This window comes from Muscardinus avellanarius (genome assembly GCF_963383645.1).
Source record: "Muscardinus avellanarius genome assembly, chromosome: 11".
NCBI lineage: Eukaryota > Metazoa > Chordata > Mammalia > Rodentia > Gliridae > Muscardinus > Muscardinus avellanarius.
The window spans coordinates 75,334,847-75,362,646 of NC_137797.1; the positions used below are offsets into that span (position 1 = coordinate 75,334,847).

At 37.2% G+C, this 27,800-nt stretch overlaps 1 protein-coding gene across 1 annotated transcript in view; it reads right to left on the reverse strand.

Moving 5' to 3' along the window:
- The window catches only part of ARID2 (AT-rich interaction domain 2), a gene marked incomplete at both ends in the record, with an annotated part of 187,563 nt that overhangs the window by 2,095 nt on the left and 157,668 nt on the right, over window positions 1-27,800 (reverse strand). Inside the window, 4 exons of the mRNA XM_080705952.1 lie at window positions 2,831-2,922; window positions 3,020-3,143; window positions 4,971-5,056; window positions 5,149-5,287. Of these exons, the coding sequence (XP_080562078.1) occupies window positions 2,831-2,922; window positions 3,020-3,143; window positions 4,971-5,056; window positions 5,149-5,287 (441 nt within the window). The remainder of the gene's footprint in view (window positions 1-2,830; window positions 2,923-3,019; window positions 3,144-4,970; window positions 5,057-5,148; window positions 5,288-27,800) is intronic.

Genomic DNA, 27,800 nt, shown 5'->3' on the forward strand with positions numbered 1-27,800 from the left:
GCAAAATTTAGTAGAAATACGGTATTATACTAAACTACAAAGCTTTAGCACAGCCAAGGAAACAATCATCAGAGTAAAGAAACCTATGGAATGGGAGAAAATATTTGCAAACTATGTCTGATAAGGAGTTTAGATCCAGGATATTTAAGGAACTCTAAAACTTAGTAACAACAAAGTTCAATAGACTCAAATGGATGTTGCAGCATACATCTGTAATCTCAGAACATGGGCAGTTGAGGCAAGAGAACTGCAAGTTCCAGGCTAGCAAGGGCAACTTATATAGACCCTGTCTCAAAATGGCCTGGGGATATAGCTTAGTGGTGAAGCACCTGCCTGGCAGGTGTGTGGCTCTGGGCTCAATCTCCAGTATACTGCCTGAATAAACAAATAAATAAATAGAGATTTCTCAAAAGGAGACAAACATATGGCTAACACATGTATGAACAAATGCAGAATACCACTAATTACCAGGGAAATGGCAAATCAAAACCATAATAAGCTACCACCTCACCGAAGAAAGGTTTTTATCAAAAATACAAAAGATGACAAGTGCTAGTAAGGATGTAGAGGAAAGGGAGCCCTGCACACTGCTGTAAGGAATATATATTTGTGCAGATCTTGTGGGAAATAGTACAAAGGTTCCTTAAAAAATTAAAAAATGTAACTATCATAGGATCTAGCAATCCTCCTATGGGTCATCATCCAGATACTCTACTGGGTAGTCATCGAAAGGAAATGAAATTGGTATGTTGATTCTGAATGTTTTCCCATAACTGATGTTTGAGTAGACAAAAGGTACCTAAGACATTATTATTATGAAACTAGAATACAGAAATAGAAGAATGCAAGAGCTTTCAGAGGGGGAAAATGGATCACATCGATTACATACCAAGAAATGGGAACCAAAGTATACCACTGGACCTCTTAACAGCAGGCTAGATGCAGGCTAGATGCTAGAAAACTTTAAGAGTCCTCAGATATTTATTTATTTATTTATTTATTTATTTATTTATTTATTTATTTATTTGTACTGGGGTGGAACCCAGTGGCTTTCTACCTCTGGGCTACACCCCAGACCTATTTTATATTTTATTAGGAAATAGGGTCTCACTAAGTTGCTGAGAGGCTGAGTAGCTGAGGCTGGCTTCGAACCTGCACAATCTTCCTGTCTCAGCCTCCCAAGTGCTGGGATTACAAGCGTGCGCTAACATGCCCGGCCTAGGAGTCCTCAGATTTTTAAACGAAAGTTATTATTTTCTTTTCCCTCCCTCCCTTCCTTCCCTTTCTCTTCTTTCTTTTTGTGGTACTGGGGATGGAATCCAGTGGCATTGCACTTCCAAGCTATACCCCTAGCCCTATTTTTTTAATTCTTTTTTTATTTTTTATTTTATTTTATTTTATTGCAGTACTGGGGATGGAACCCAGGGCCATTCAACCTCTGAGATACACCCTCAGCCCTATTTTTTATTCTTTATTTTGAAACAGGGTTTCACTGAGTTCCAAAGGGCCTCACTAAGTAGCTGAGGCTTGCTGCGAACCTGGATCCTTCAATCTCAACCTCCCGAAAACTGAGATTACAAGTGTGCACCATTACACCTGGCCTGTTGTATCACTTTTAACCTCACTATGATGTAACCTCACTATGATGTATGCTTTAAAAAAATAGTGAGGCCCTCTGCAACTTAGTGAGACCCTGTTTCAAAATAAAGAATAAAAAATAGGGCAGGGGGTGTAGCTCGGAGGTTGAATGCCCCTGGGTTCCATCCCCAGATCTGGAAAAAAAATAGTACATGAAAGGAAGACTGGGAGAGAGAGAGTGATTCAGGAATGCAAGATGAACATGAGGACAACTTCTCAGAGATGGACCTGAAGTCACTCAGTTGAAGATGTGGGAGGAATATAAGAAAAGTGGCTAATTTTTATGGAAGAATAAGGTAGAGGAGACACCAAAAGAACATTCCACATTTGCTTTATCAAGGATTAAGGAGTTATTTCTAGTTTCTACAGAGCTACAAATCTTGACTATTCTTTTGCTAAAACTTATTAGAAAGTAACTTTTGTGCGTGTGTGTTGGTACTGGGAGTGAATCCACGGGGTATCTACCTTTGAGCTATACCCTTAGCCCTAATTTATTTTGAAACAGGATGTCCTTAAGTTGGTGAGGCTGGCCTCAAACCTACAATCCTGATGTCTCAGACTCCCAAGTACTGGGATTACAGCTGTATTCCACTGCACCTGGCTCCCAGAAAAGTGAATCAGCAGTATCTATGACTTTGAAGGGTTCATTAAAACTCCAGTTGTCAGCCGGGCGTGGTGGCGCATGCTTGTAATCCCCGCGCTTGGGAGGCAGAGACAGGAGGATCGCGCAAGTTCTAAGCTAGCCGGGCTGGCTTAAGAGACCCTGTTTCAAAAATATAAAATAGGTCTGGAAGTGTAGCCCGGAGGAGGAAAGGCTTCCAGGAACCCCAGTACCACCAAAAAAAAAACAAAAAAAAAAAACAAACCTCCAGTTGTCAAATTGAATTTCATTATGATTCTACATGGCATTTTCTTTTCCCTGTATTGTCTCCTCTTTACTAGAACATTTTGTTGTAATTTCTTTGGCTGCTAAAATTAACTTAAAACAGTTTTAAAAGGCTACCTTTTGGTTGTTTCAACTCCTATTTATTTTTGGCGTTTGAGAGATCATGATGACCTGACTTTGGCAGAAACTTTTGAACACATTTGCAAAATTGATGACAAAAACAGTAAATAAAATAGAGCTACTTTTCTTAACACATATGTGAAAGTAAAATACTTTAAATTTGACAATGGAAAACAGATTACTTACCTGCGACCACATTCTGAGTATTTACCAATATTTTTTAATATTAAGGCAGCTGTTAGTCGGATGTGTTTAGTTATTGGTCCCTCTTTTTCATCCTTAAAAAGAAAGGAGAATATAAGAAAAAAAAAAGAATAAAGATCTAAGTATTACAAGTCTTACATCTTTATGAATGGGCTTTTCAGGTATGCTTACTGTAAAATCTCGAAAGACGAGGTTTCGTGACCCTCTCCTGAGAGCCATGAGTGCAGCACTGGGATGATTCACAATTGCCTTTTGTGCTCGTGGAGCTGAGCTCGTGCCTCCTACAGATGGCTGCCTGAAGTGATTAGACAGACTGTTAACACAATTCTGCAGACAAACTGACAATGGTGACCACCCTGCCAACCGTAGGAGTGGTTACTTTGAAATTTTGAAAAAAGATGAGTAAAACAGTCCCATGATCCAGTATTAATATTTATGCATTGTTTCAGCCTTGGCAAAGGAATTCTTAGTATCAAAGTGAAGTTCCAGGTCTTACTGTGTGTGTGTGCTTGTGCATGTGCGTGCGTGCGTGTGTGTGTGTGTGTGACCTCTGAGCTACACCTCCATACCCTTTTTTATTATAAAACATGGTCTTGCTAAATTAATAGGTCCTGGCCTAAAACTTGTGAATCTCCTGTCTCAGTTTCCTCAGTACTGGGATTATAGGCATATACCACCATGCCTGGATCCATATAGAATATAGCTCTCTATGAAAGATATAGAATGGAGGGACTGCACAGACAGTTTTACTATAAAAATACTGTAGCTTCTTTGGACAAGTGGATAAAGTACATCACTATTTTTATCTTTTTTTTATTTTTTGGCAGTACTGGGGATTTTCTCAGGTTCTCAAGCATGTTGGCAAGTATTCTACAACTGACATACAGCCCCAATCCAAATGCCCTCACTCTGATGTGCTCCATTAGGCAGCAGCTAACCAGTAAATAAACAGGCTACTCCTGACACAAGAATTAGTATGTGACTTTGTTCTTTTCACATCTGTAAATTAGGGCTATTACTAAAAAAAATCTGTATATAGATCATATGAAAGCATCTTTTAGCAGGGTATGGTGGCACACACTTGTAATTCCAGCATTTGGGAGGCTGAGACAGGAGGATCGTGGTTCGTGGACAGCCTCAGCTGTCCCTCTGCAACTCAGTGAGACCCCGATTCCAAGTAAAGAATAAAAGATAGGGCTGGGTGTGTAGCTCAGAGGTAGAATGCCAGTAACGGGAAAAAAAAAAGCAACTTCTAAATTATAAACAAATGTGTATAGAGTACCTTTTTTCTCTTTAATACATATATACATACATACACACACACACACACACACACACACACACACACACACACACACACACACATTTCCTTGCCATCATTCAATGAATGTTTACTTTCTTGAAAGACAAAGAACCATACACAGTACTTCTAATTAATTAATTAATTAATTTAAATTTTGTGGTACTGGGATGGAACCCAGGGCATTTTACTTCTGAGTTGTACTCCAGCCCTATTTTACTCTTTTATTTTGGATAAGGTCACACTAAGTTGCAGAGAGCCTCAAAGATTGGCCACAAACCTATAATCCTGTCTCAGCCTCTCAAGTAATGGGATTATAGGCCTGTGCCACCACACTTGGCTTAATACTTCTAACTTATAAAGCATTTCTCAACCAGTACTTGGGAGGTTGAGACAGCAGGATTACAGGTTTGTGGCCAGCCTTTGCAACTTAGGCCCTATTTCAAAATAAAAAATAAAAATAGGGCTGGGGTGTACCTAGAGGTTGCATGCCCCTGGGTGTAATCCCTAGCACTCCCTCCCTTCCCCCCATGCCAAAAAGAAAATTCTTATATATTATCTGTCATTCCAATGATTTTTCTAGAAAGTAGAATCAAAGTGTTGGAGCTACAAAGTACCAAGACCATGCAGTCAATATGAAAAGTGATATCTAGAGAACAAAAGCCCTTTGAACAGGGTCTTACAGCTGAGTAGTAGTAGAGTTGGACTAGAACCCAGGTTTCAGGTTCCCAATATGCGAAACTGTCCATCATTCATGTGTTTTGCCTAATTTACTGATGTTCATTTTTAAAATACAACAGAAAACAAGTTAATTTTCCTTACTTGGTAGAAATTTTTTGATTTCCTGCTTGTCCCGGTTCATCTTGTTTTAGTCCTGCAAGCAGGGCATCCTTTGAGCAGTGCTTATCCTTTTTGAAAAATAAGGAAATAAAAGAATATACATCAAGATCTTTCATGCAACAAGATGAGTTACTAAAGAAACAAGTTTAAGAAAGTGTACCTGTAAGTGGGTAATAAAAGAAAACCTCTGTCGCTGAAAAGGCTCACAACCTTCCCAAAGACACTGCCCTGGATATACATCTTTTCCTCCATGTTCAGTAGCTGCATGGTAGAAAACCTGGGAGGGTGTCTGAAACCACCTACAAAAGAAAGTAGAAATTTTCTGATACTTGTATGAGTATTATATGTGTGTGGTACTGGGGATGGAACCCAGGGGAATTCTCTGAGCTACACCCCAGCCTTATTTTATTTTTTATTTTGAAACAGGGTCTCACTAAATTGCAGAGGGCCTCACTAAGTTGCTGAGCCTGGTTGCAAACCTATAACCCTCCTGTCTCAGCCTCCCTCAATTCAAGTTATAGATCAACAGAGCAAAATAGGGAAAGCAATTTCTAACTTATTTCACTAAAGTATATTTAAAATGTTTATATTTCCAAGATGAATCATTTGATCGTAATGAATACTTCTGGTTATTTCATTTAAGTATAATATCTTTCATTCCTAATTCAATATCTTCAATGAAGAATCTCCTGAAAGTAAATATAATTTTATTTTTATTTTTTCTTTTATTGCAGTACTGGGGATGGAACCCAGGGGCATTCAACCTCCAAGCGACACCCCAGCCCTATTTTTTATTCTTTATTTTGAAACAAGGTCTCACTGAATTGCAAAGGGCCTCACTAAGTAGCTGAGGCTGTCCCGAACTGCGATCCTCCGGTCTCAGCCTCCTGAATGTTGGGATTACAAGCGTGTCCCACCATACCTGGCTTGTAAATATCATTTTAAAAGACAACAAAACATTATCTTATAAAGAAATATATTGTATTGTGCTTTAAGAAATTGTTCAAGCATTTACTAGATTTCAATAATTTAAATTCAATAAATTTTGATCAGTCTGGCTTTTTGGTTGAACTCATATTTTGTATGTCCTTCCATGTTTAAGAAGCCATGTCTCATTTCTTCAACATCATATCCTACTCACTACTAGGGCTTAAGACTATAAATGTCTGAATCTTAAGTGGCAAAAGACATAAAACAGAACTGGGGTCAGATGCTGTTCTCCTTCATAAACATGGCAATGAGAAACATCACTAGAAACCAGAGAGCAAAGGATGTATTAAAAGGTTTCAATTAAACCAGGTGTGGTGGCACACGCTTGTAATCCCCGTGCTTGGGAGGCTGAGACAGGAGGATCGCATAGGTTCGAAGCCAGCCTCAGCTACTTAGTGAGGCTTTCAGCAACTTAGTGAGACCCTGTTTCCAAATAAAATATTAATAAAAAAGGGTCTGGGAGTATAGCCCAGAGGTAGAAAGCCTCTGGGTTCCATCCCCAGTACCACCAAAAAAAAAAAAAGGTTTCAATTATGAATTGGAACCTAATTATCTGTACAATCAATATCTTTATAAAGTCTATGATATAAATCAAGATTTAATTTTATGGCTATCATATAAACATTTAAAATTTAACCTATTTTTACTGTGCATTATATATATATAATATCTCAAATTAATATCCTTCAAGAAATAACTGACATTTTAGAATAAATTTCAGTCTAGAAAGTAATTACTGAATTATAAAGTGTTAAAACTATATAGTACATATAGATTGTTACTGGTTTACATATTTACTAGAACTTTTGTTGTTATATTATACTCCTACATGTGTGATGGGCCATACCATCTAGGTTTACGTAAGCATATTTTATGTTTTCATAATGAAGGAATCACCTACAGATGCATTTCTCAGAACGTATCCTTATAAAGGGATGACTGTATAAAGCCTTTATATATGCACATTCAAGAACAAATGTACTTCTAGTCACTGGTCAAAATTCTTTCTTTTTTTTTTTTTTGGTGGTACTGGGTGTGGAACCCAGAAGCTTTCTACCTCCGGGCTATACTCCCAGACCATTTTTATATTTTATTTGGAAACAGGTTCTCACTAAGTTGCTGAGAGCCTCACTAAGTAGCTGAGGCTGGCTTTGAACCCTTGTGATCGTCCTGTCTCAGCCTCCCAAGTGCGGGGATTACAAGTGTGCGCCACCAAGCCCGGCTTGGTCAAAATTATTCCTATTTCTAAACTATTTGCAGAAAGTTAATAAAATTAATTTCTAATATATCGAACTGATTAAGTTACCAGCCATAGGAAAAAAGGATAGTATTTCTTTAAATCAGTTACTAAATATACAAAAATATTTTTGAGTGTGGTTTTTTTTGGGCAGTACTAGGAAACCTAGAATACCCTAGCCCTTTTTATTTTGAAACAGGATCTTGATAAATTACTGCACTCTCGCCTTAAACCTGCAATCCTCCGGTCTCAGCCTCCCATGTAATGAATGACAGCTGTGTGCCAATACACCCTGCTGTGTGTATGATTTAAAATAGCAGAGATCTTTAGTATACACCATTCTTCTGCACAACATCAATGTCTCTCCAATCTTCTACCCTGTCCTTCTGAGTCTTTCTATTTAACACTCTGTTTTAGAAGCCATTTATTGTTTATTTTATTTGTTCAATATGAAGTTCTAATTTAATCTAACTGAAGCTAGTTGCAAGGATCATATGGGAGTGAAGTTAAAGTCTCCAAATTCTTTAGATGGATCATCTGGATTTGGGAGGCAGTGGGGATTGAAACCAGGGGCATTCTACCTCTGGGCTACACCCACATCCATATTTTATTTTTAAATTTGAAACAGGGTCTTGCTAATTTGATGAAGCTGGCCTCAAACCTCTGCTCTTCCTAGTCCAGCCTCCTAAATACTGAAATTATAGGTGTGTATTACGATGCCTGGTTAGAAAATTAGATTTTAAAAGTTTAAACCAGGCACTGTGGCTCAATCTTATAATCCCGGCATTCCGGAAGCTGAGACAAAAGGATCGCAGTTGGCGGACAGCCAAAGCTACTAAGCGAGGCCCTTCGCAACTGAGTGAGACCCTGCTTCAAAATGAGGAAGAATAAAAAAATAGGGCTGGGGGTGTTGCTCGGAGGTAGAATGCCCCTGGATTCCACCCCCAGTACTGCAAAAACAAAAAAACAAAAAGTTTAATACAGCCAGGTGTGGTGGCGCATGCTTTTAATCCCTGCGCTTGTGAGGCAGAGACTGGAGGATCGTGAAGGTTCAAAGCCAGCCTTGCTGGTTTAAGAGACCCTGTTTCCAAATAAAAAGTATAAAATCGGTCTGGGAGTGTAGCCCGGAGGTAGAAGGGTTTCCAGGAACCCCAGTACCACAAAAACAAAAACAAAAAAACCAATAAATATAGATAGGGGTGGTGACTCATGCTTGTAATCCTGTACTTGGGAGGCTGAAATGGGAGGAACACAGGTTTGCAGCTGGTGTCAGATACTTAGTGAGGGCTTCTGCAACTTAGTGAGATCCTGTTCCAAAATAAAATATAATAATAGGGATAATAGGGCTGGGGTGTAGCTCAGAGGTGGGATGTCCCTGACTTCAACCCTCAGTAACACACACACACACACACACACACACACACACACACACACACACACACACACACGTTTAAATATAATACTGGAAAGTTAAACTAAAGACATGGTAAAGCAAACAGAGACTGAGTTTTCAAACACTACATATTTTTATTGGATGGGTTGGAGGAAGTATAAGAGATGAGGCAGGATGCTTAACTGCTTACTATCACATCTAGAAATTTTTTCCTCAGAACTCTTTTCCAGCAGTCACTTACTCTACTTCTTACCCCAGCTCCCAGATAAAAACATGGTCATCTAAGGAATCTGGAAAAAAATTTTAAGAGTATCCAAATAAAAATAAAATTTCTCTGCAATCCAATTCCCATACAACTGACATATTGGTATATTTTCTTCTACAGGTTTTTCTTTCTATATGTATCAATTTTAAAACAAAATAGGAAGCCGGGCGTGGTGATACACCCTTGTAATCCCAATACTTGAGAGGCTGAGACAGGAGAATCCAAGGTTCCAAGTCAGCCTCAGCTACTTAGTAAAGGCCCTTGGCAACTTAGTGAGACCCTGTTTCAAAAAGGAAAAAGTAAAATAGGGCTGGGAGTGTAGCTAGGAGGTAGACTGCCCCTGGATTCAACCCTTAGTTCCACACATACACACAAAAATAGGGACAGTTACTGATACAAGTTTATGTATTGCTTACCAATCTTGTAAATATAGTACCTTTGTACAAATTAAAAGAATGCTCTTCCTTATAATACTTTGCTGCTCTCTGCTGAAAAACTGTTACAATAAATAATTTATTACATATACAGTATGAACATGCCTCTAAAAGGTGGAACTTCTGAACAAAAAAAATTTCTCTGAACATTTTTACTTATTGAGAATCTATTTTTCAGGTTATGAGGGTAAATTTGATTATTTGTGTAAAACTATTTGAAAAATTATAGGCCATAAATTAGTGAGAGCTAGCCAGGTTTAGTGGCACGCGCTTGTAATCACAGCATTTGGGAGATGAGACAGGAGGATCAAGGTTCATGGCAGCCTCAGCTACTTAAGTGAGCCTTTTGCAACTCAGTGAGACCATTTCAAAATGAATGAAAAATAAAGTTGGGGTATAGCTCAGAGGTAGAATGTCCCTGGCTTCAATCCCTAGCACCACAAAAAAAAAAAAAAAAAAAAAAAAAAAAGAAGAAGAAAGATTGCCAGCAACTGAAAAAAAAGTCAGATACCAGTTACAGTAACAAACAGGAAATAGTAATTTATTTTATAGTACTGGGGATGGATTAAACCAGAGGCATGCTACTTCTAAGATTCACCCCATCCCTTTTTATTTTTCATTTTGACTCAGTCTTACCAGTTAAGAGTAGCATATATATTCTTAAGTGTAGGATTTTTGTTGCTCCAAGCTACACCTCTCCTAGACTGATTTTTTTATTCTATTTCTTTTTTCTTTTTTTTTTTTTTTTTTTTGCGGGTCTGGAACCCAGGGGCATTTGATCTCCGAACCACACCCCCCACCCTATTTTTACTCTTTTATTTTGAAACAGGGTCTCACTAAGTTGCAGAGGGCCTCATTAAGTAGCTGAGGCTGTCTGCGAACCATGATTCTCCGGTCTCAGCCTCCCGAATGCTTGATTACAAGCGTGGGCCACCACACACATCTGATTTTTTAATTCTTTATTTTGAAACAGGATCTCAGTAAGTTGTGGAGGGCCTCACTTAAGTAGCTGAGGCTGGCCATGAACCTGGATCTTCTTACAAGTATAAGCACTACCACACCTGGCTATATGCAAGATTTTAATGGAGAAGAAAAGATAAGAAAATGGAAAAGATGGAAAAATATTTGAAGGAATACAGTAGAGTCTAGTAAAAGCATTTATTCTAGAAACAGCTGCTTCTGACTAAGATCCAGGAGAAAGAGGATGAATAATGGCTAAAGGACAGTTATTCTTTATTTTGTTTTTGTTTTTGTTTTTGGTTTTTTTTTGGTGGTACTGGGGTTCCTGGAAGCCCTTCTACCTCCGGGCTACACTCCCAGACCTATTTTTACATTTTTTTTAAATTTGGAAACAGGGTCTCCTAAGCCAGTGCGCGGGGCTGGCTTTGAACCTGCGCGATCCTCCTGTCTCTGCCTCCCAAGCGCGGGGATTACAAGCGTGCGCCACCACGCCCGGCATAGTTATTCTTTATTTTGAAACAAGGTCTCACTGAGTTGAAAAGGGCTTCACTAAGTAGCTGTGGCTGGCGGAGAAACCGGATCCTCTGGTCTCAGCCTCCTAAATGCTGAGAATACCAGCTGCGCCACCATGCCCGGCTCCGCTGGCAAATTTTCAAAGGTGTATTATTTTTTGTTACATTATCAATACAGTTTATGATGGCCTGTCCTCTGCTTATTATCTAAATAATTGGATCTAAGCTGGGCGTGGTAGTGCATGCTTGTAATCTCAGCATTTGGGAGGCTGAGACAGGAGGATCCGGGTACACAAACAGCCTCAATTACTTAGGCCCTTTGCAACTCAGTGAGACCTCGTTTCAAACAAAGAATAAAAAATAGGGCTGGGTGTATAGCTTGGAGGTAGAATACCCTGGGTTCCCGCAAATAAATAAATAAATAAATAAATAAATAAATAAATAAGCGAACAAATACATAATTGGATCTAAAAATTCAGAATTAACTTCTATTTTTTCACTGAATTCCCTTCAGCCAAATTTCTTTTTTTGTTCTAATTAAAAATTGTTTAGTTCAACTACATACAAATTTATATTAGGCTATCAAGTATAAATTTACTGATTCTATCCATGCTAAGCAGCCAATTAAGAATCAATTGCTTACTATCTAAACTAAAATAAAGCTGACAACCACTTTATACTATGACTGATTCCATCACTTTTTTTTTTTATCACCAAACAATTTCTTAAGTGTTGTAAACACCTAACAAGTAAATAAAACACAAGTTTCCTATTACTTTGAGGTTATTTTTTAAAAGTTTGTTGACACACCTATGTATATAATTTTTTTTTTTTTTTTTTTGGTGGTACTAGGGGTGGAACCCAGAGGCTTTCTACCTTAAGGCTATACTCCAAGACCTATTTTTATATTTTATTTGGAAACAGGGTCTCATTAAGTTGCTGAGAGCCTCACTAAGTAGCTGAGGCTAGCTTCGAACCTGTGCAATCCTCCTGTCTCAGCCTCCCAAGTGCTGGGAATAAATATTTATAAATATATTTCAACATGGCTGGGCAAAGTGGTGCATGCTTATAATCCTAGTACTTGGAAGGGAAGCTGAGATAGGAAAATGTCAAGTTCAAAGCCAGCCTCAGCAATTTAGCCAGGTTTTCAGAAACCTACTGACACTCCCTTTCCAAATAAATAAAACATCGGGCTAGGGGTGTAACTTGGAGATAGAATGCCTCAGGGTTAAATCACAAGTTCCGCAAAAAGAAACACACACACACACAGCTGAGACTGGCCATGAACCTGTGATTCTCTTGTCTCAGCCTACCAAGTACTGGGATCAAGTTTGCACCACCATACTTAGCTTTCTTTTATTTTTTTTATTTTGAAATAGGATCTTCTAAGTTATGGCACACTGGCTTGGATCTGATATTCTCCTGTCTCAGCCTCCAAAGTATTGAGATTACAGATTTTATACCACTATGCCTAACTGAGTGTGTGTGTGTGTGTGTGTGTGTGTGTGTGTGTGTGTGTGTGTTGCTAGGGATTGAACCCAGGCGTATTCTATCTCTGAGTTACACTCCTAGCTCTATTTTAAATGTTGAAACAGGGCCTCAGTAAGTTGCTGGGGCTGCCTGTGATTTCTGTCTCAGTCTCCCAAGTACTGGAATGTGCCACCACACCTTACATGTCCTTCTTAATAGCTTTAACTTGCTGTAAAAACAATCAAAACAAAACAAAACAAAAAAAACACCCACCTTTTTGAAATAAGTATGCAAAAGATTTTTTTGTAGGAATGTTCTAACTTAAAGGATACACACAAATATTAATACATGTACACAGAAGACTATACATTTAAATATCTACAATATATGAGTGGCACAGAGGTGTATGCCAGTAGTCTCAGTGTATCAGAATGTTGGGACAGAAGGACTGCTAAAACCTATGAGAGTTTGAGACCAGCCTAGGCAACACAATAGGACCCCAGTTCAAAAACACAAAACTAGACTACAAATATACTTTAGTAGAAAAAGCTAAATTATTGGTTTTAGAAAAATTAACTTTTAGCCAGGTGTGGTGGCACACACAGTTGTAATCCCAGCATTTGGGAGGCTGGGACAGGAGAATTGCAGTTTGCAGGCAGCCTTGGCTACTTAGTAAAGCCCTTTGAAACTTGGTGAGACCCTGTTTCAAAATAGAGAATAAAAAACAGGGCTGGGGGTGTAGCTTGGAGGTAGAATGCCCCTGGGTTCCATCTCCAGTACTGCAAAAAAACAAAAACAAAAACAAAAACAAAAAAACCAAACTTTTACTTCAACCCATTATATCTAATTGTTTTATAGACAATATTTTCTGGCAAAAGAAACAGCGATGGCATGCATTACTTTATACTCAAATAAAATTTACTAACAAGCTGGGCGTGGTGGCACACGCTTGTAATCCCAGCATTCGGGGGGCTGAGACAGAGAATCGTGGTTCACAAACAGCCTCAGCTACTTAGTGAGGTCCTCTAAACTTAGTGAGAACCTGTTTCAAAATAAAGAATAAGCCGGGCGTGGTGTTGCATGCTTGTAATCTCGGCGCTTGGGAGGCAGAGACAGGAGGATCGTGTTGGTTCGAAGCCAGCCTCAGCTGGCTTAGGAGACCCTGTTTCCAAATAAAAATATAAAATAGGTCTGGGAGTATAGCCCGGAAGTAGAAGGGTTTCCAGGAACCCCAGTACCACCAAACAAACAAACAAAAATAAAAAATAGGGCAGGGGGTGTAGCTCAGAGGTAGAATGCCCCTGGTTTCCATCCCCAGATCCACACACACAAAAAAATTTACTAACACACTGCTAAAATGTAGGAGAAAAAAAAATCCTATAACAAAACCCTTGGTGAGAGACTAAACAAATTTTATTGAATGCAGATGTAAAAGTTCCTAGTGGAACACACCTATAATATCAGTAATTGGGAGGCTGAGACAGGAGGATTGCAGGTTTGAGGACAGTGTTAACAGCATATGAGACTATTAGCAACATAGCAAGACCCTGTTTCAAAATAAAAGAGTGAGAGGGTGTAGCTCAGAGGTAAAATGCCCCTGGGTTCAATCCCCAGTAAAACACACACACACACACACACACACACACACACACACACACACACACACCAGCAACCTAGCAAGACCCTGTTTCAAAATAAAAGAGTGAGAGGGTGTAGCTCAGAGGTAAAATGCCCCTGGGTTCAATCCCCAGTAACACACACACACACCCCAGAATTTAAAATTCCAAAATAAAAAAGTCTAAATTAGCAGTGGTATTTGTAGAAACTAAATGTTGCTGTTGTTATAGGAATGAATTCTCCAATCTTAGCTTTTTGCCATAGTCCAGGTTCAAAGTGACAGGGGGAATAAGTGACTGGAATGCTTCTGAATGGAATGGGAGAAGGGAGAAGCAAGTATTTGGCCTTTCCTGGCCTTTGAATGGAGATGGATGTTGACTTCTAGTAAAATTTAAATTGTGGGAAATATCCCAATTATAAGAGGGTTCAGAGGAAAGACAGCTCTTAAAATTAAAATTGTGAGCCGGGTGTGGTGGCGCACGCTCGCTCGTAATCCCCGAGCTTGGGAGGCTGAGACAGGAGGATCGGGCAAGTTCGAAGCCAGCCTTAGCTGGCTTAGGAGACCCTATTTCAAAAAAAAAAAAAAAAAAATAGGTCTGGAAGTGTAGCCCGGAGGTAGAAGGCCCCTGGTTACCATTACCAGTACCACCAAAAATAAATAAATAAATAAATAAATAAATAAATGGTGGGAAATATCCCGATATAGGAAGAGGGTTCAGATGGAAGACAGCTTTATCTCCTCTCCTTTCCATTACCAGAAGAAAGGATTTCTGTATTTGTTCTTTAATCTTCCAGCACCAATTCCCATTGGTCTATAAATCAGTCACTTAGTTCACATATCAAAATATAAAAATTGCAAGGCGTGGTGGCACAAGCTTGTAATCCCAGCATTCAGGAGGCAGAGACCAGAGGATCATGGTTCATGGTCAGCCTCAGCTACTTAGTGAAGCCCTTTGCAACTCAGTGAGACCCTGTTTCAGAACTAAAAAGACTAAGAAATAAAGGGATGAAGGTGTAGCTCGGAGGTACAATGCCCCTGGGTTCCATCCCCAGTACTGGGGGGAGGGGGGGGAGAGATATATATGAATTCTCAGAAATCTTACTTAAATACCCTTTTTTCCTTTTTTGCCATATTGGGGATGAAACCCGGAGAGGCATTTTACCTTTGAGCTACACCACCAGTCTTATTCTTTATTTTGAAACAGGGTCTCACTGAGTTGCAAAAAGCCTCACTAAATAGCTAAACTGCGATCCTCCTGTTTCTGCCTCCCAAATGCTGAGATTACAACTGTGCGCCACCACGTCCATCTTAAATACACTTTTAAAGTATGTACCCTCCATAAAAATATGATTAGGCTGAAATAACAGTTCATGTTTGAAAAAACTACTGAACGTAAACAGACATAATAATAATATTATTATTATGGATAATATTCATAATAAACTAAACACAGGTTTGAAGGATAAAAATAAATGGTGATATATGTGTTTTGTGTTTTATTTTTTTATGTGTGTGATACTGGGGATTGAGCCCAGTGGCAGTTTAACTCTGAGCTACATTTGTAGCCTATTTTATCTTGAAACAGGGTTTCACTAAGTTGTGGAAAGCCTCATCAATTGCTGAAGCTGGACATGAACCTGACATCTTCCTGTCTCAGCCTCCCAAATATGTATCTGTTTTAAATGAGATAAATAAAGCATGAGATAAATAAATGATGCAAATAAATTCTAGAATGAATATTTGCTTGATTTTCTGAAAAGAACGGCAGTATATCATTTCACTTTGTTTTTGAAGAAGCTGCATACACCATTAACTACCTTCCTACTCAAAATTTTGCTCACTCCAAACTTATATAGCCAACATATTCACATAAATCATCTTATTTGGTTTTCATAATTGTTCTATGAAGAAAGTAAAATTACCCTCATTTAAGCTGGGACAGAGGGATCATAGGCTCAAGGCTATCCTCAGCAATTTAACCAGATCCTGTCTCAAAATAAAAAATAAAAAGGGCTGGTATAGTTCATAGGTAGAATGCCCCTGGGTTCAGTCCAGCATAAAACAAAAACAAAACAAAACCAAAATCCCTATTTAAACAGTCGAGGAAATGTGCTTTCACAAAATAACTTTCCCAGAACCACAGAGTAAGTGTCAGAGCTGGAATTTGAAACCACATATGTCTAACACTAAAGATTTTATTTCCCTACCATAGCTTACATAATACTGTTTACTTGGCCAATATGCAATACATTTACTGCTAGGTTAAGAACTAAGATACACTTTACTACAGAGCATATATAATACAATAATTTTTTAATGCTGGCAAATAAATTCTGAAAAAATACTGTTTTAAGAGACTACTAGCACTGGTACATAATTTTCCTTATTCTGTGCACAGTTTTCCAAGGAATAAATAAGTAAGGGTGATTGGTAAACTACATGTGATATTCTCACCCAAGGAAATTTTTTCCTCAAACATTTATTTATTTTTGTGGTATTGGGGGTTGAACCCAGGGACATTCTACCTCCAAGTTATTCCCCTAGCACTGTTTTTTTTTTTTTTTAATTCTTTATTTTGAAACAGAGTTTCACTAAATTGAGAGGGCCTAAGTAGCTGAGGTTGGCTGCAAACCTGTGATCCTCCTGTCTCAGCCTCCCAAGTACTGGGATTACAAAAGTATGCCACCACACTTGGCTGGCTGGCTGGCTGATATTTATTTATTTATTTATTTATTTATTTATTTATTTATTTATTTATTTATTTATTTATTTATTTATTTATGTGTGGTACTGGGGATAGAACTCCCAGACCTATTTTATATTTTGTTTGGAAACAGGTTCTTACTAAGTAGATGAGAATCTTACTAACGAGCTGAGGCTGACTTAGAACCTGCATGATTCTCCTGTCTTAGCATCCCAAGTACTGGGATTACAAGTATGGGACACCATGCCCATCTCATTTTAAATTTTTAACATAGAAAAAAACCTTAAAAGAATAGAATATGGCAAATCTCATGGTCTATATAACCTTTTAGCATCTAGTAACATCTTTAAGTAATTAGAATCTTTGGTATTCAATGTGTGAAAGAAATATTGATGAGAATACAAATTCTAAGGTTTTTTTATACTTTGCAAAAAGTAATGAAGTTGATTATTTGTTTTCTTCTGGTGCTGGGGACTGAACTCAGGATATTCTACCTCAAAGCTATATCCCTAGCCCATTTTATTTTTTTATTTGGAAACAGGGTCTCACCAAGTTTCTGAGAGTCTCATGAAGTTGCTGAGGCTGGCTTCAAACCTGTGATCCTCCTGTCTCAGCCTCCGAAGTGCTGCGATTACAGACATTCACCACCATGCCCGGCTGAAGTTGATGTTTTTTGGAACTGCAATGTGTAAGGTTCAACAGGAACCCAGCAGTATGAACCTCAATTTCACTTGAGTAGATTCCTGGGTGGTCAGGGAATATCAATTTACTAGTACCAAGTAAAAGTCACACTGGAAATGCTCATTAGAGTAATTCAAGATCCTTTATATTCCTGATTTGACCTTTAGTGATATACTTCTAAATATTAACACAATATAGATTATGTTATACTCAAAGGGAAATAAGTTTTATATTTACCAGTTATTAACTAGAGATATATGACAGAAACATATCCTTAAAAAACGGTCTTAAAATGTTGTTTATTAGTCTGGCATAGTGGCACATGCATATAATCCCAGTGCTTGGGAGTCTGAGATGAAGGGATTACAGGTTTGAGGCCAGTATGTGGTTTCTTAGTGAAATTCTGTTTCAAAATAAAAAATAAAAAGGGCTAGGGTACAGGTTAGAGGTAAAATGTTCCTAAGTCCAGTTCCCAATAATACACACAAACACACACACATATGCAGGCACAAATGCACACACAGACTTTTTATACCAGCAGAATCTGCTTTTCAAACAAAATGGGCATAGTGGTACATGCCTATAATCCCAGTACTTGGGAGGCAGAAAAAGGAGGACTGCAGGTGCAGGTTCAATCTCAGCCTCAGCACTTAGCAAGACCTTGTTTCAAAGTAAAAAGTAAGCTGGGCGTGGTGGTGCACACTTGTAATCCCAGCGTTTGGGAGGCCGAGACAGGAAGATCGCACAGGTTCAAAACCAGCTTCAGGTATTGAGTGAGGCTCTTAGCAACTTAGTGAGACCCTGTTTCCAAATAAAGTATAAAATAGGTCTGGGAGTATAGCCCAGAAGTAGAAAGCCCCTGGGTTCCACCCTAGTACCACCAATAAATAGATAAATAAACAAATAAATAAAAGAAAATAGGGCTAGGGTATAGTTCAGAGGTAGAATGTCCCTGGGTTTAATCTCTAGTAACACATGTGCGTGCACGCACACACACTCACTCCATAGAACTTGGAAGTCATGACTTCCATCCTTATAACATGAAACAAAATGAACAAACTGAACATTAAGTTCAGTTTGGCATATGCCAGTAATCCCAGCTACTGAGGCAGAAAGAGTTGAAGTTCAAGGCCAGCCTGGGCAACTTAGAGACCCTGTTTCTAAATAAAATAAAAAGGGCCGGGGCTGTAGCTCAGGGGCAGAGTTCTTGCCTGGCATGTACAAGACCCTGGGTTTAACCCCCAGTGTATGCATGTATGGTGGGAACTCCTGGATTTATCAGAAAACTAAAGTCACAAGGGAAACTGCCACCTCAAAAGCTAGAGACACAGGGGACCACAGAGAATTACAGCCTACTGCTGCAATTGGTAATTCACGGAAATACTAACCAGTACTAACAAATTGTGGGAAACCTAGCATGAACTGTCTTGAGAGTTAAAAAGCCTGGGCCAATCTCTTAACTTTTGCGAACTGTACCTTCAAAATTCTTACCAGGTCATCACATGAAGACTGGCCTTATTTTTTTTTTTTTTTTTTGGTTTGTTTGTTTGTTTGTTTGGGTACTTTTTTGTTTTGGTACTAGAGATTGAGCCCAGGGGCTTATTATCTCTGAGCTACACTCCCAGCCCTATTTTATTTTTATTTTGAAACAGGGTCTTCCTAGGTTGATGAGATTCTTACTACTTGCTGATGCTGTTCTTGAACCTACAATACTCCTGGGTCTCAGCCTCCCAAGTATTGTGATTACAGGTGTGTGCCACCATGCCCGGCTATCTTCAAAACATTTTAAACTGTGAACTAAATAAAATTTTCTTCTTCTTAAGTTATACTTGTCCAATATTTTGTTCACTGTGCCATTACAGGAAAACTATAGCCAAAATCTCTCTTGAATACAGATGTGAATATCCTCAATAAAAATATCAGCAAACCATATTAAACAATGTATAAAAAGACCTGTATACCACAACCAAGTGTGATTTACTCCAGGTATAAAAAAGGCGGACTCAAAAGTAAAAAATTAATAGATGTGATCTTATCCACAAATGAGAAAAGAAAAACTATAGGAGTCTATCAAAAGATACAAGCAATACCACTCATGAAATACTCTCATCAGCTTGGGATGGTGACACATACCTGTAATCTGTTCTAGAGAAAACGAGACAGTAGAATTGCAAGTTCAAGGCCAACTTCAGCAATTTAGAGAAGTCTTTAGCTCCTTAGACTCTGTTTCAAAATTTAAATTAAAATATGGCCAGGGCTATAGCTTGAGGGTAGAATGCCCCGAGGTTAAATCCCTAGTATCTACACCCCACCTACATATACATACAAAGAAAAGCTCTCCACAAATAAGCAACCCAATTTAAAACATGGGTTAAAGATCTGAATATATACCCAATCAAAGAATACAAAAAGGTGGCAATTGAGCAAATAAAAAAATATGCAGCATCACATGTCATTACAGAATCACTAAAATATATATATATATATATATATATATATATATATATATATATATATATAATTTTTTTTTTGAGGTACTAGGGATAGAACCCAGGGGCATTCTACAGAACTCTGAGCTGCTATACCCTGAGCCCTATTTTATACTCTTTATTTTGAAACAGGGTGCTTCAACACACCTGGCTCAGAATCATTAATTAAAACAACAGTGAAAATGAACATGCCTATCAAAACAGCCAACATCCATACCAAAACCAGAGAAGCAAGGAACACCAGATGAACAAAGAAGTGAAGGAGAAGTAACACTGTATCAAACAGAAAATATAACTCAAAATGATAGGAAAGAAAAATAATCTCTCAGTAATAACACTGAACGTCAATAGTTTAAACTCACCAATTAAAAGGCATAGATTGGCTGGGTATAGTGATGCATACTTGTAAACCTAGCTTTAGGGAGGTTGAGACAGGAGGATCATGGTTCATGGACAGGCTCAGCTACTTAGTGAGGCCCTTTGCAACTCATTGAGACCCTGTTTCAAAATAAAAGATAACGATAGGGCTGGGGTGTGGCTTGGAAGCAGAATGCCTCTGGGTTCCATCCCCAGTTCTGCAAAACATAAATAAATAAATAAATAGTATAGATTGGTAATATTGATTAAACATTATAATTCAGTTATGCTACTTGCAAGAAATTCACCTTATTGGCAAAGATATTCATAAGCTAAAGGTCAAAGGATGGCAAAAGATAGAAATGGAAACTGAAAACAAGCAGGGGTAGTCAATCTCATATCCAATAAAGCAGAGTTTAAACCAAAACTTATCAGAAGAGAGAAAATGGGTAATTTCTTACAGATAAAAGGAACAATTCATCAAGAAGATATAATGATAAAAAATATTTAAGCCCCAATATAGGCATGTCCACTTTTATAAAACAAAATTTTCAGGACATTAAGCCTCAGACAGATACAAACACAATAATACTGTGAGACTTTTAACCACTACTCATATCACTAGATGAATCTTTCAGAAAAAGATTAGTATGAACTCTTTAGACTTAAAGAACACTATAAACCAAATGGTAAAAGACATATAAAGGATATTTCATTTAACAACACCTGAATACATATTCTAGGCTGCTGATAGGCACTTTTCAAAAATAGTCATATTCTTAGCTGCAAAACAAGTACTAGCATTTTTTTTTTGGGGGGGGGGGTACTGGGGGTGGAACCCAGGGGCTTTTTCTACCTCTGGGCTATATTCCTAGACCTATTTTATGCTTTATTTGGAAACAGAGTCTCACTAAGTGGCTGAGAGCCTAAGTACCTGAGGCTGGCTTTGAAACTGTGTGATCTACCTGTCTCAGCCTCCCAAGTGCCACCATGCTCAGCTCAAGTACTAGCAAATTTTAAAAAATATAAAATTCTGTTCATCTTTTCAGATCCTCATGGAATCAAAATAGAAAGCAACAACAGGAAGATCAAATAAATTATATAAATACATGTAGACTGAATGATAAACCTTTGAATGAGAAGTGAATAATAGAGAAAATAAGAGAAAAAACTTAAAAAATCCTAAAATTAAATGAAAACAGAGATATAACACATCAAGAGCTATACTATACTTTTCATTTTTTTTTCTGGTACTGGGGATGGAACCCAGGGGCCTTCTACCTCCAGCCTATACCCCAGACCTATATTATATTTTATTTGTAAACAGGGTCTCACTAAGTTGCTGAGAGTCTAACACTAAGTAGCTGAGGCTGGCTTAAAACCTGCAAAATCCTCTTGTTTCAGCCTCCCAAGTACTGGTATTACAAGCATGCACCAGTATGCCCAGCTATGAGAAACTTTGAAAGTGGTTTTAAGAGGAGAATTTATAGTATTGTGTGCTCACGAGAAAAACAGAAAGTCACCAAATAAACAACCTAATGATATACCCTAAAACCTGTGAAAAACATGAACACACTAATCCCAAAGCCAGCAGTAGGCAGGAATTAAAATCAGAACAGAAATCAATGCAATACGAACCACAACATAAAAAAAATACAAAACAAACAGTAAATGTTTTTTTCTGAAAAATAAACAAGAATGATAAACCCTTAGCCAACCTAACTAAATGAGGAAAAAAACCTGACCCATATTACTAAAATAAGAAAAGAAACAGGACATCTGTATAGATAGTAGAGAAATAGAGGCTCATCAGAAACTCTATTTTGTTTGTTTGTTTTTATTTTGGTGGTACTGGGAAACCCAGGGGCTTTCTACCTCTGGACTATACTCCCAGACCTATTTTCTATTTTATTTGGAAACAGGGTCTCACTAAGTTGCTGAGAGCCTCACTAAGTAGCTGAGGCTGGCTTTGAACCTGTGCAATCCTCCTGTCTCAGCCGCCCAAGCACAGGGTTTACAAGCATGCGCCACCACGCCTGGCCAGAAACTCTTGAAACTTCATACTTAAATAAACTGGAAATCATACAAAAAGCCTTCCATCAAAAAGAAAGTGCACACCAATAAAAAATTAAAAAAAAGAAAGTGCAGATCCAAATGGATTTACTACTAAATTCTATAAAACCATTATAGTTGAAGTAAACCAAATATTTCACAAATTATTCTGTGAAATCCGAAGAGATGGAATTCTTCCAAATTCCTTCTATAAGGCCAGTATCACCTTAACACAAAAACCAAATAAAAATACCTCAAAAAAAGAAAATTACAGCCTAATATCCTTGATGAACATAGATGCGAAAATTAAAAAAAATACTAGTAACATGCATTCAAAACAGTATCAAGCCGGGCGCGGTGGTGCACGCTTGTAATCCCTGTGTTTGGAAGGTGGAGATAGGAGGATCACACTGGTTAGAAGCCAGCCTTGCTGGCTTAAGAGACCTTGTTTCCAAACAAAAATATAAAATAGGTCTGGAAGTATAGCCCGGAGGTAAAAGGGTTTCCAGGAACCCCAATACCACCAAAAAAAAAAAAAAAAAAAAAAACCCCAAAACAAAACAAAACAAAACAGTATCAAGAAAATTGTACAACATGATTAAGTTGATTTAATTTCAGGGACGCAAACCTGGTTCAACATACACAAATCAATACATGTAATTATCACATGAGTAGAACTAAGGTTAAAAGGTCACGTGATCATTTAAACAATTACTGAAAAAGCATCTGACAAAATCCAACACTATAAAAATCAGAGCAGAAGTGACTTACCTCAAAATCATAAAGGCAATACAGTAAACCATCTGTCAATATAATATTGAATGGGGAAGAACTGCAAACATTTCTTTTAAAATCAGGAATAAGAGAAGTACTACCATCATTCTTTTTAATATACCAATCAAAATTCTAACCAGAGTGGTAAGGGAAGAAAACAAAACCAAAGGAATAAAAATAGAAAAAGAACTGAAGTTATTTCTATATGCAGATGACATGATGATATACTTAGAAGATGCCCCCCCACCAAAAAAAAACACCTCAGCCTAAAGACTTATAGAGCTGATTAACAAATTCTGCTGAGTAGCAGGAGATAATAATCTACAAGAATCAGTAGCTTTTCTACACACCAACCATGTAAAAAAGAAATGTGAAAAACAATTTCATTCAAAATAATCCAAAAAAGAAAAATATGAAACAAAATACCTAGAAATAAACCTAACCAAGGAGGCTAAAGACCTTTACAGTGAAAATTATAAACCAGTAAAAAAATTGAAGATCTTAGACGATGGAAAGATTTCCCATGTTCTTGGATAGGGAGTACAAATATTGTCAAAAATGGCCATACTATCAATAGTGATCTATAGATTCAATGAAATTCTTATTAATATACCAATGTTATCTCTTCATAGAACTAGAAAAATAGTCTTAAAATTAATATGGAAAAACAAAAGACCCATTATAACCAATAGCCAAAGTAATTCTTAGCAATAAAAACCATGCAGGTAGTATCACAAGACCTAACTTCAAATTATACTATAAAGCTTTAGTAATGAAAATAGCATGGTAGTGGAACAAAAACAGACAGACTAATGGAACAGAATAGAAGATACATAAACACATCCATACACTATAGCCAATTGATTTTCAACAAAAGTGCCAAAACATATGTTAAAGAAAAGACAAGTTTTTCAACAAGTGGTATTGAGGAAACTACCAACTGCAGAAAAATGAAATAAAACCCCAACTTTTTACTCTGCACAAGAGCTAACTCAAGATGTACCAAAGATGTGTAAATTAAAGAGACTCTAAAATTACTAGTGGAGGCCATAGGACCAACACTCCAAGATACAGAAATTGGTAGAAACTTCAATAAGACCCCCAAGACTCAAGAAATTAAAACAAGAATCAATAAATGGGATGGCATTAAAAAGTTTTTGTTCAGCATAGGAAATCAATAGTCTAAAGAAAGAGCCTAAAGAATGGGAGAAGATATTTGCCAGTGATTCCTCTGATAGAGTACTAGTATCTAGAATAACAAAGAATGTAAAGGACTTTACCCTGAAAAAAACCCAAATAAGAAACAGGCAAATGAACTAAACATATTTACTTAACAAAGAAGAAATACAAATGGTCAATAAATATAATATCAAAAATTTTTCAACATCACTAGCAATGAGATACATAAATCAAAACTACACTGGATTCCCTCTAACTCCAATTAGAATGGCAATCACCAGAAATTCAAATAGCAATAAATGTTGATGAGGATATGGGGAAATATAAACTCATATATACTGTTGGTGGGATTGTAAATTAGTGCAGCTACTATGAGATCATTATGGGAAATCCTCAGAAAACTGGGAATGGATCCACCATATGATCCAGCTATACCATTCCAGGGTTTCTTTTCAAAGGTACTGAAATCAAAATAGTATGGTACATACATGTCCATGTTTATACCAGCACAATTCCATTAACAGATGAATGGATTATAAAATTGTGGACTATCCACACAAGGGAATTATACTCAACAATAAAGAACAAAATTATATCATTTGTAGAAAAATAGATGGACCTGGAGAACATTACGTTAAATGATATTAGCCAATCACATTCGGTCATATATTTTCTCTCATATGCAGTGGCTAGGGAGTAATTAGGACACAAGAGGAACTTTGGATAATGGAGGAGAAACTCTAGCGGAGCGATGGAGGATGATAGTGGTTGGGGGGTTAATAAAGTAAACAAACACCTCTACTGGCATTATGTACATATGTGAAATTACCAGTGCCAATCTCAATATCATGTACCAAGGAAACATCATCTCAATATTGTATATGAGGAGTAGAGAGGGAAAAAATAAAAATAGATTACATGTAAGAAATAAATGGCTAAAATATTAAATACTGATAATACCAAATTCTGTGAGGATGTGAAACTATAGGAGTTCTCACTGCTGATGGGAATACAAAATAGTACAGCCACATTGGAAGATAGTTTAACTGTTTTGTTCAAGGCTAATCATAACATATAATCCAGCAACTGCAATCCCAGGTGTTTGTGGAAATGAGTTGAAAACTTATTTACATACAAAACCATCAGATAAATGCTTATCCCGTTTTAATTTATAATTGATAATAACTGGAAGCAACCAAGATATCACTTAATGTTTAACAGATTAAAAAAAGACTGTGGTACATGCATACAGTGGAATATTATTCAGAGATAAAAATGAGTTATGGCTAGGCGTGGTGGCACATGCTTGTAATCCCCGCACTTGGGAGGCTGAGACAGGAGGATCGCAAGGGTTCGAAGCCAGCCTCAGCTACTTAGGCTCTCAGCAACTTAGTGAGATCCTATTTCAATATAAAATATAAAATGGGTCTGGGAGTATAGCTCGGAGGTAGAAAGCCTCTGGGTTTCACCCCCAGTACCACCAAAAAAAAGAAAAATGAGTTATGAAAGGCCATCCCCACACATTTTGTTTTTTTCGGTACTGGGGATGGAACCCAGGGGCATTCTACCTCCAAGATACAGCCCCCATCCTATTTTTCCCTTTAACTTTATTTTTGAAACAAGGTCTAAATTGTGGAGGGTCTCCAAATGCTGGGATTACAAGCAATCGCCAAGAAGCCCGGCTACAAAGATAATTTATACCCATAGAAAAAATCCCTAGAACTGTCTTTAGTAATACTGTATCCACATTGGCTTGTCAATTGTAAAACATGTACCACACTAGTGTAAGATGTTAATAATAATAATGCAAACTGTATGCAAGGAAGAGGAAGCAGATGGGAACTATACACTATCTGCTCAGTTTTTATATAAAACATTCTTAAAATGTCTATTAAGTGTCGTGCCTGGTGGCACAAGCCTGTAATTTCAGTACTTGAGAGGCTGAGATAGGAGGATCACAGGTTTACTGCCAACAAGTAGGAAACTTAGTGAGATCTTGTTTCAAAATAAAAACAAGGGCAGGGTATGTAGTTTGGAAGTAGAAGTCTCCTGGGCTCAATTTCTAGTATCCTTCTCCCTCCAAATCTATTAGTTAAAAGGATATGGATGATATTATACAACTGGTAACATTAGACATAACTGGATAAGAAGTTGAAACACAGGTTTAAATATAAAAAATGTAATGGAAATTAAGATCATTTATGACAACAATAAAATAAGAATATCTAGCAATAAGCTGAACAAAGCTATAGAATTCATGTAAATAAATTGCTAAAAGCTCTAATCGAGAAAAAAAAGACTATATACCAAAACTCAAACCTATTTCTTGCAAAGATTCAATACTGGAAAAACATTCAATATAAAAAACAAAAAACATTACTCATTGAAAACAATTACTATTAAAATCTCAATATGCTTTTCTTTGGGATCTTTAGAAATAAAAAAAAAAAAAATCCTTGCAGGTACCAAATCTAATTTATATATCACTCTAATTTCAAAATCTAGGACAGTACCTAGTACATAATAGGTACTCAAATAAATAATAAAAAGCACTTTCAAAGAGAAATCAGCAGGCACAATTTTTAAATATATATATATATATATATATATATGGTGATGGTATGGTAAGGATAGAGACCAATGATATAACAAATAATCCAGAAAAAGACAATGCATATACTGGAATTTAATATATGATAGGAGTACTAATTCAAATGTCTGAGAAAAAGATAAAATTGCCAATAAATTGGCAGTTTGTAACTTAATTTAGATTTATACCTCATTTACATATCAAAGTAAATTATGGATGCATAAGATGTTAAAATATTAAATTACTAAAGGAATCCAAAGTTTATTTTATGACTTAGGAATCTGAGAACTTTCTAGGCATAAAATAAAAACTGTTAAAAGATTTAAATTCTACATAGCAAAATATAGTTCAAGTCTCAAGATAAATGAGTTGGCATATATATATAATATTCTTAATACACAGAAATATAAGTTTACAGAAAGGATAATAAAGAGCAAATGAAATGAGCAGTTACTTCAAAGATGAAAAATAATCATAATTAAAGATGTTTAACATTGAAAAATAAGAATTAGAAAAGGGAAGGGATAAAAAAGTTGGAAAAAGAGAGGGATAGAGGCAGAACACAAAATATTTTTAAGACAATAAAGCTATTCCGTATAGTATTTAATAGTGATACATGCCATCATACGTGTGTGTGTGTGTGTGTGTGTGTGTGTGTGTGTGTGTGTGGTACTGGAAACGAAACCCAGGGGCATTCTACCTCTGAGCTACACCCCCAGCTCAATTTAATTTTTATTTTGAAACAGCCTGTCTCACAAGGTTGTTGAGAGTCTCATTACTTGCTGAGGCTGTCCTCAAACCTGTGATCCTCCGATCTTAGTCCTCCAAGTACTGGGATTACAGGTGTGCATCACCATGACTAGCCATACTTTTGTTAAGACACATAGAATGTACAATATCAGGAGTGAATCTTAATGTAAAGTGTGGCCCTTGGGTATAATGATACGTCCATATGAAGTTCAGTTCTAACTGCTGTTCATCTTTGTAATTAAATTATGAGATGATATATCTTTAAAAACAATTATAAGGGATGGGCATGATGGTGTACACCTGTATTCCCAGTACATGGGAGGCTGAGATGGGAAGATTGCAGGTTTAAGGACAGCC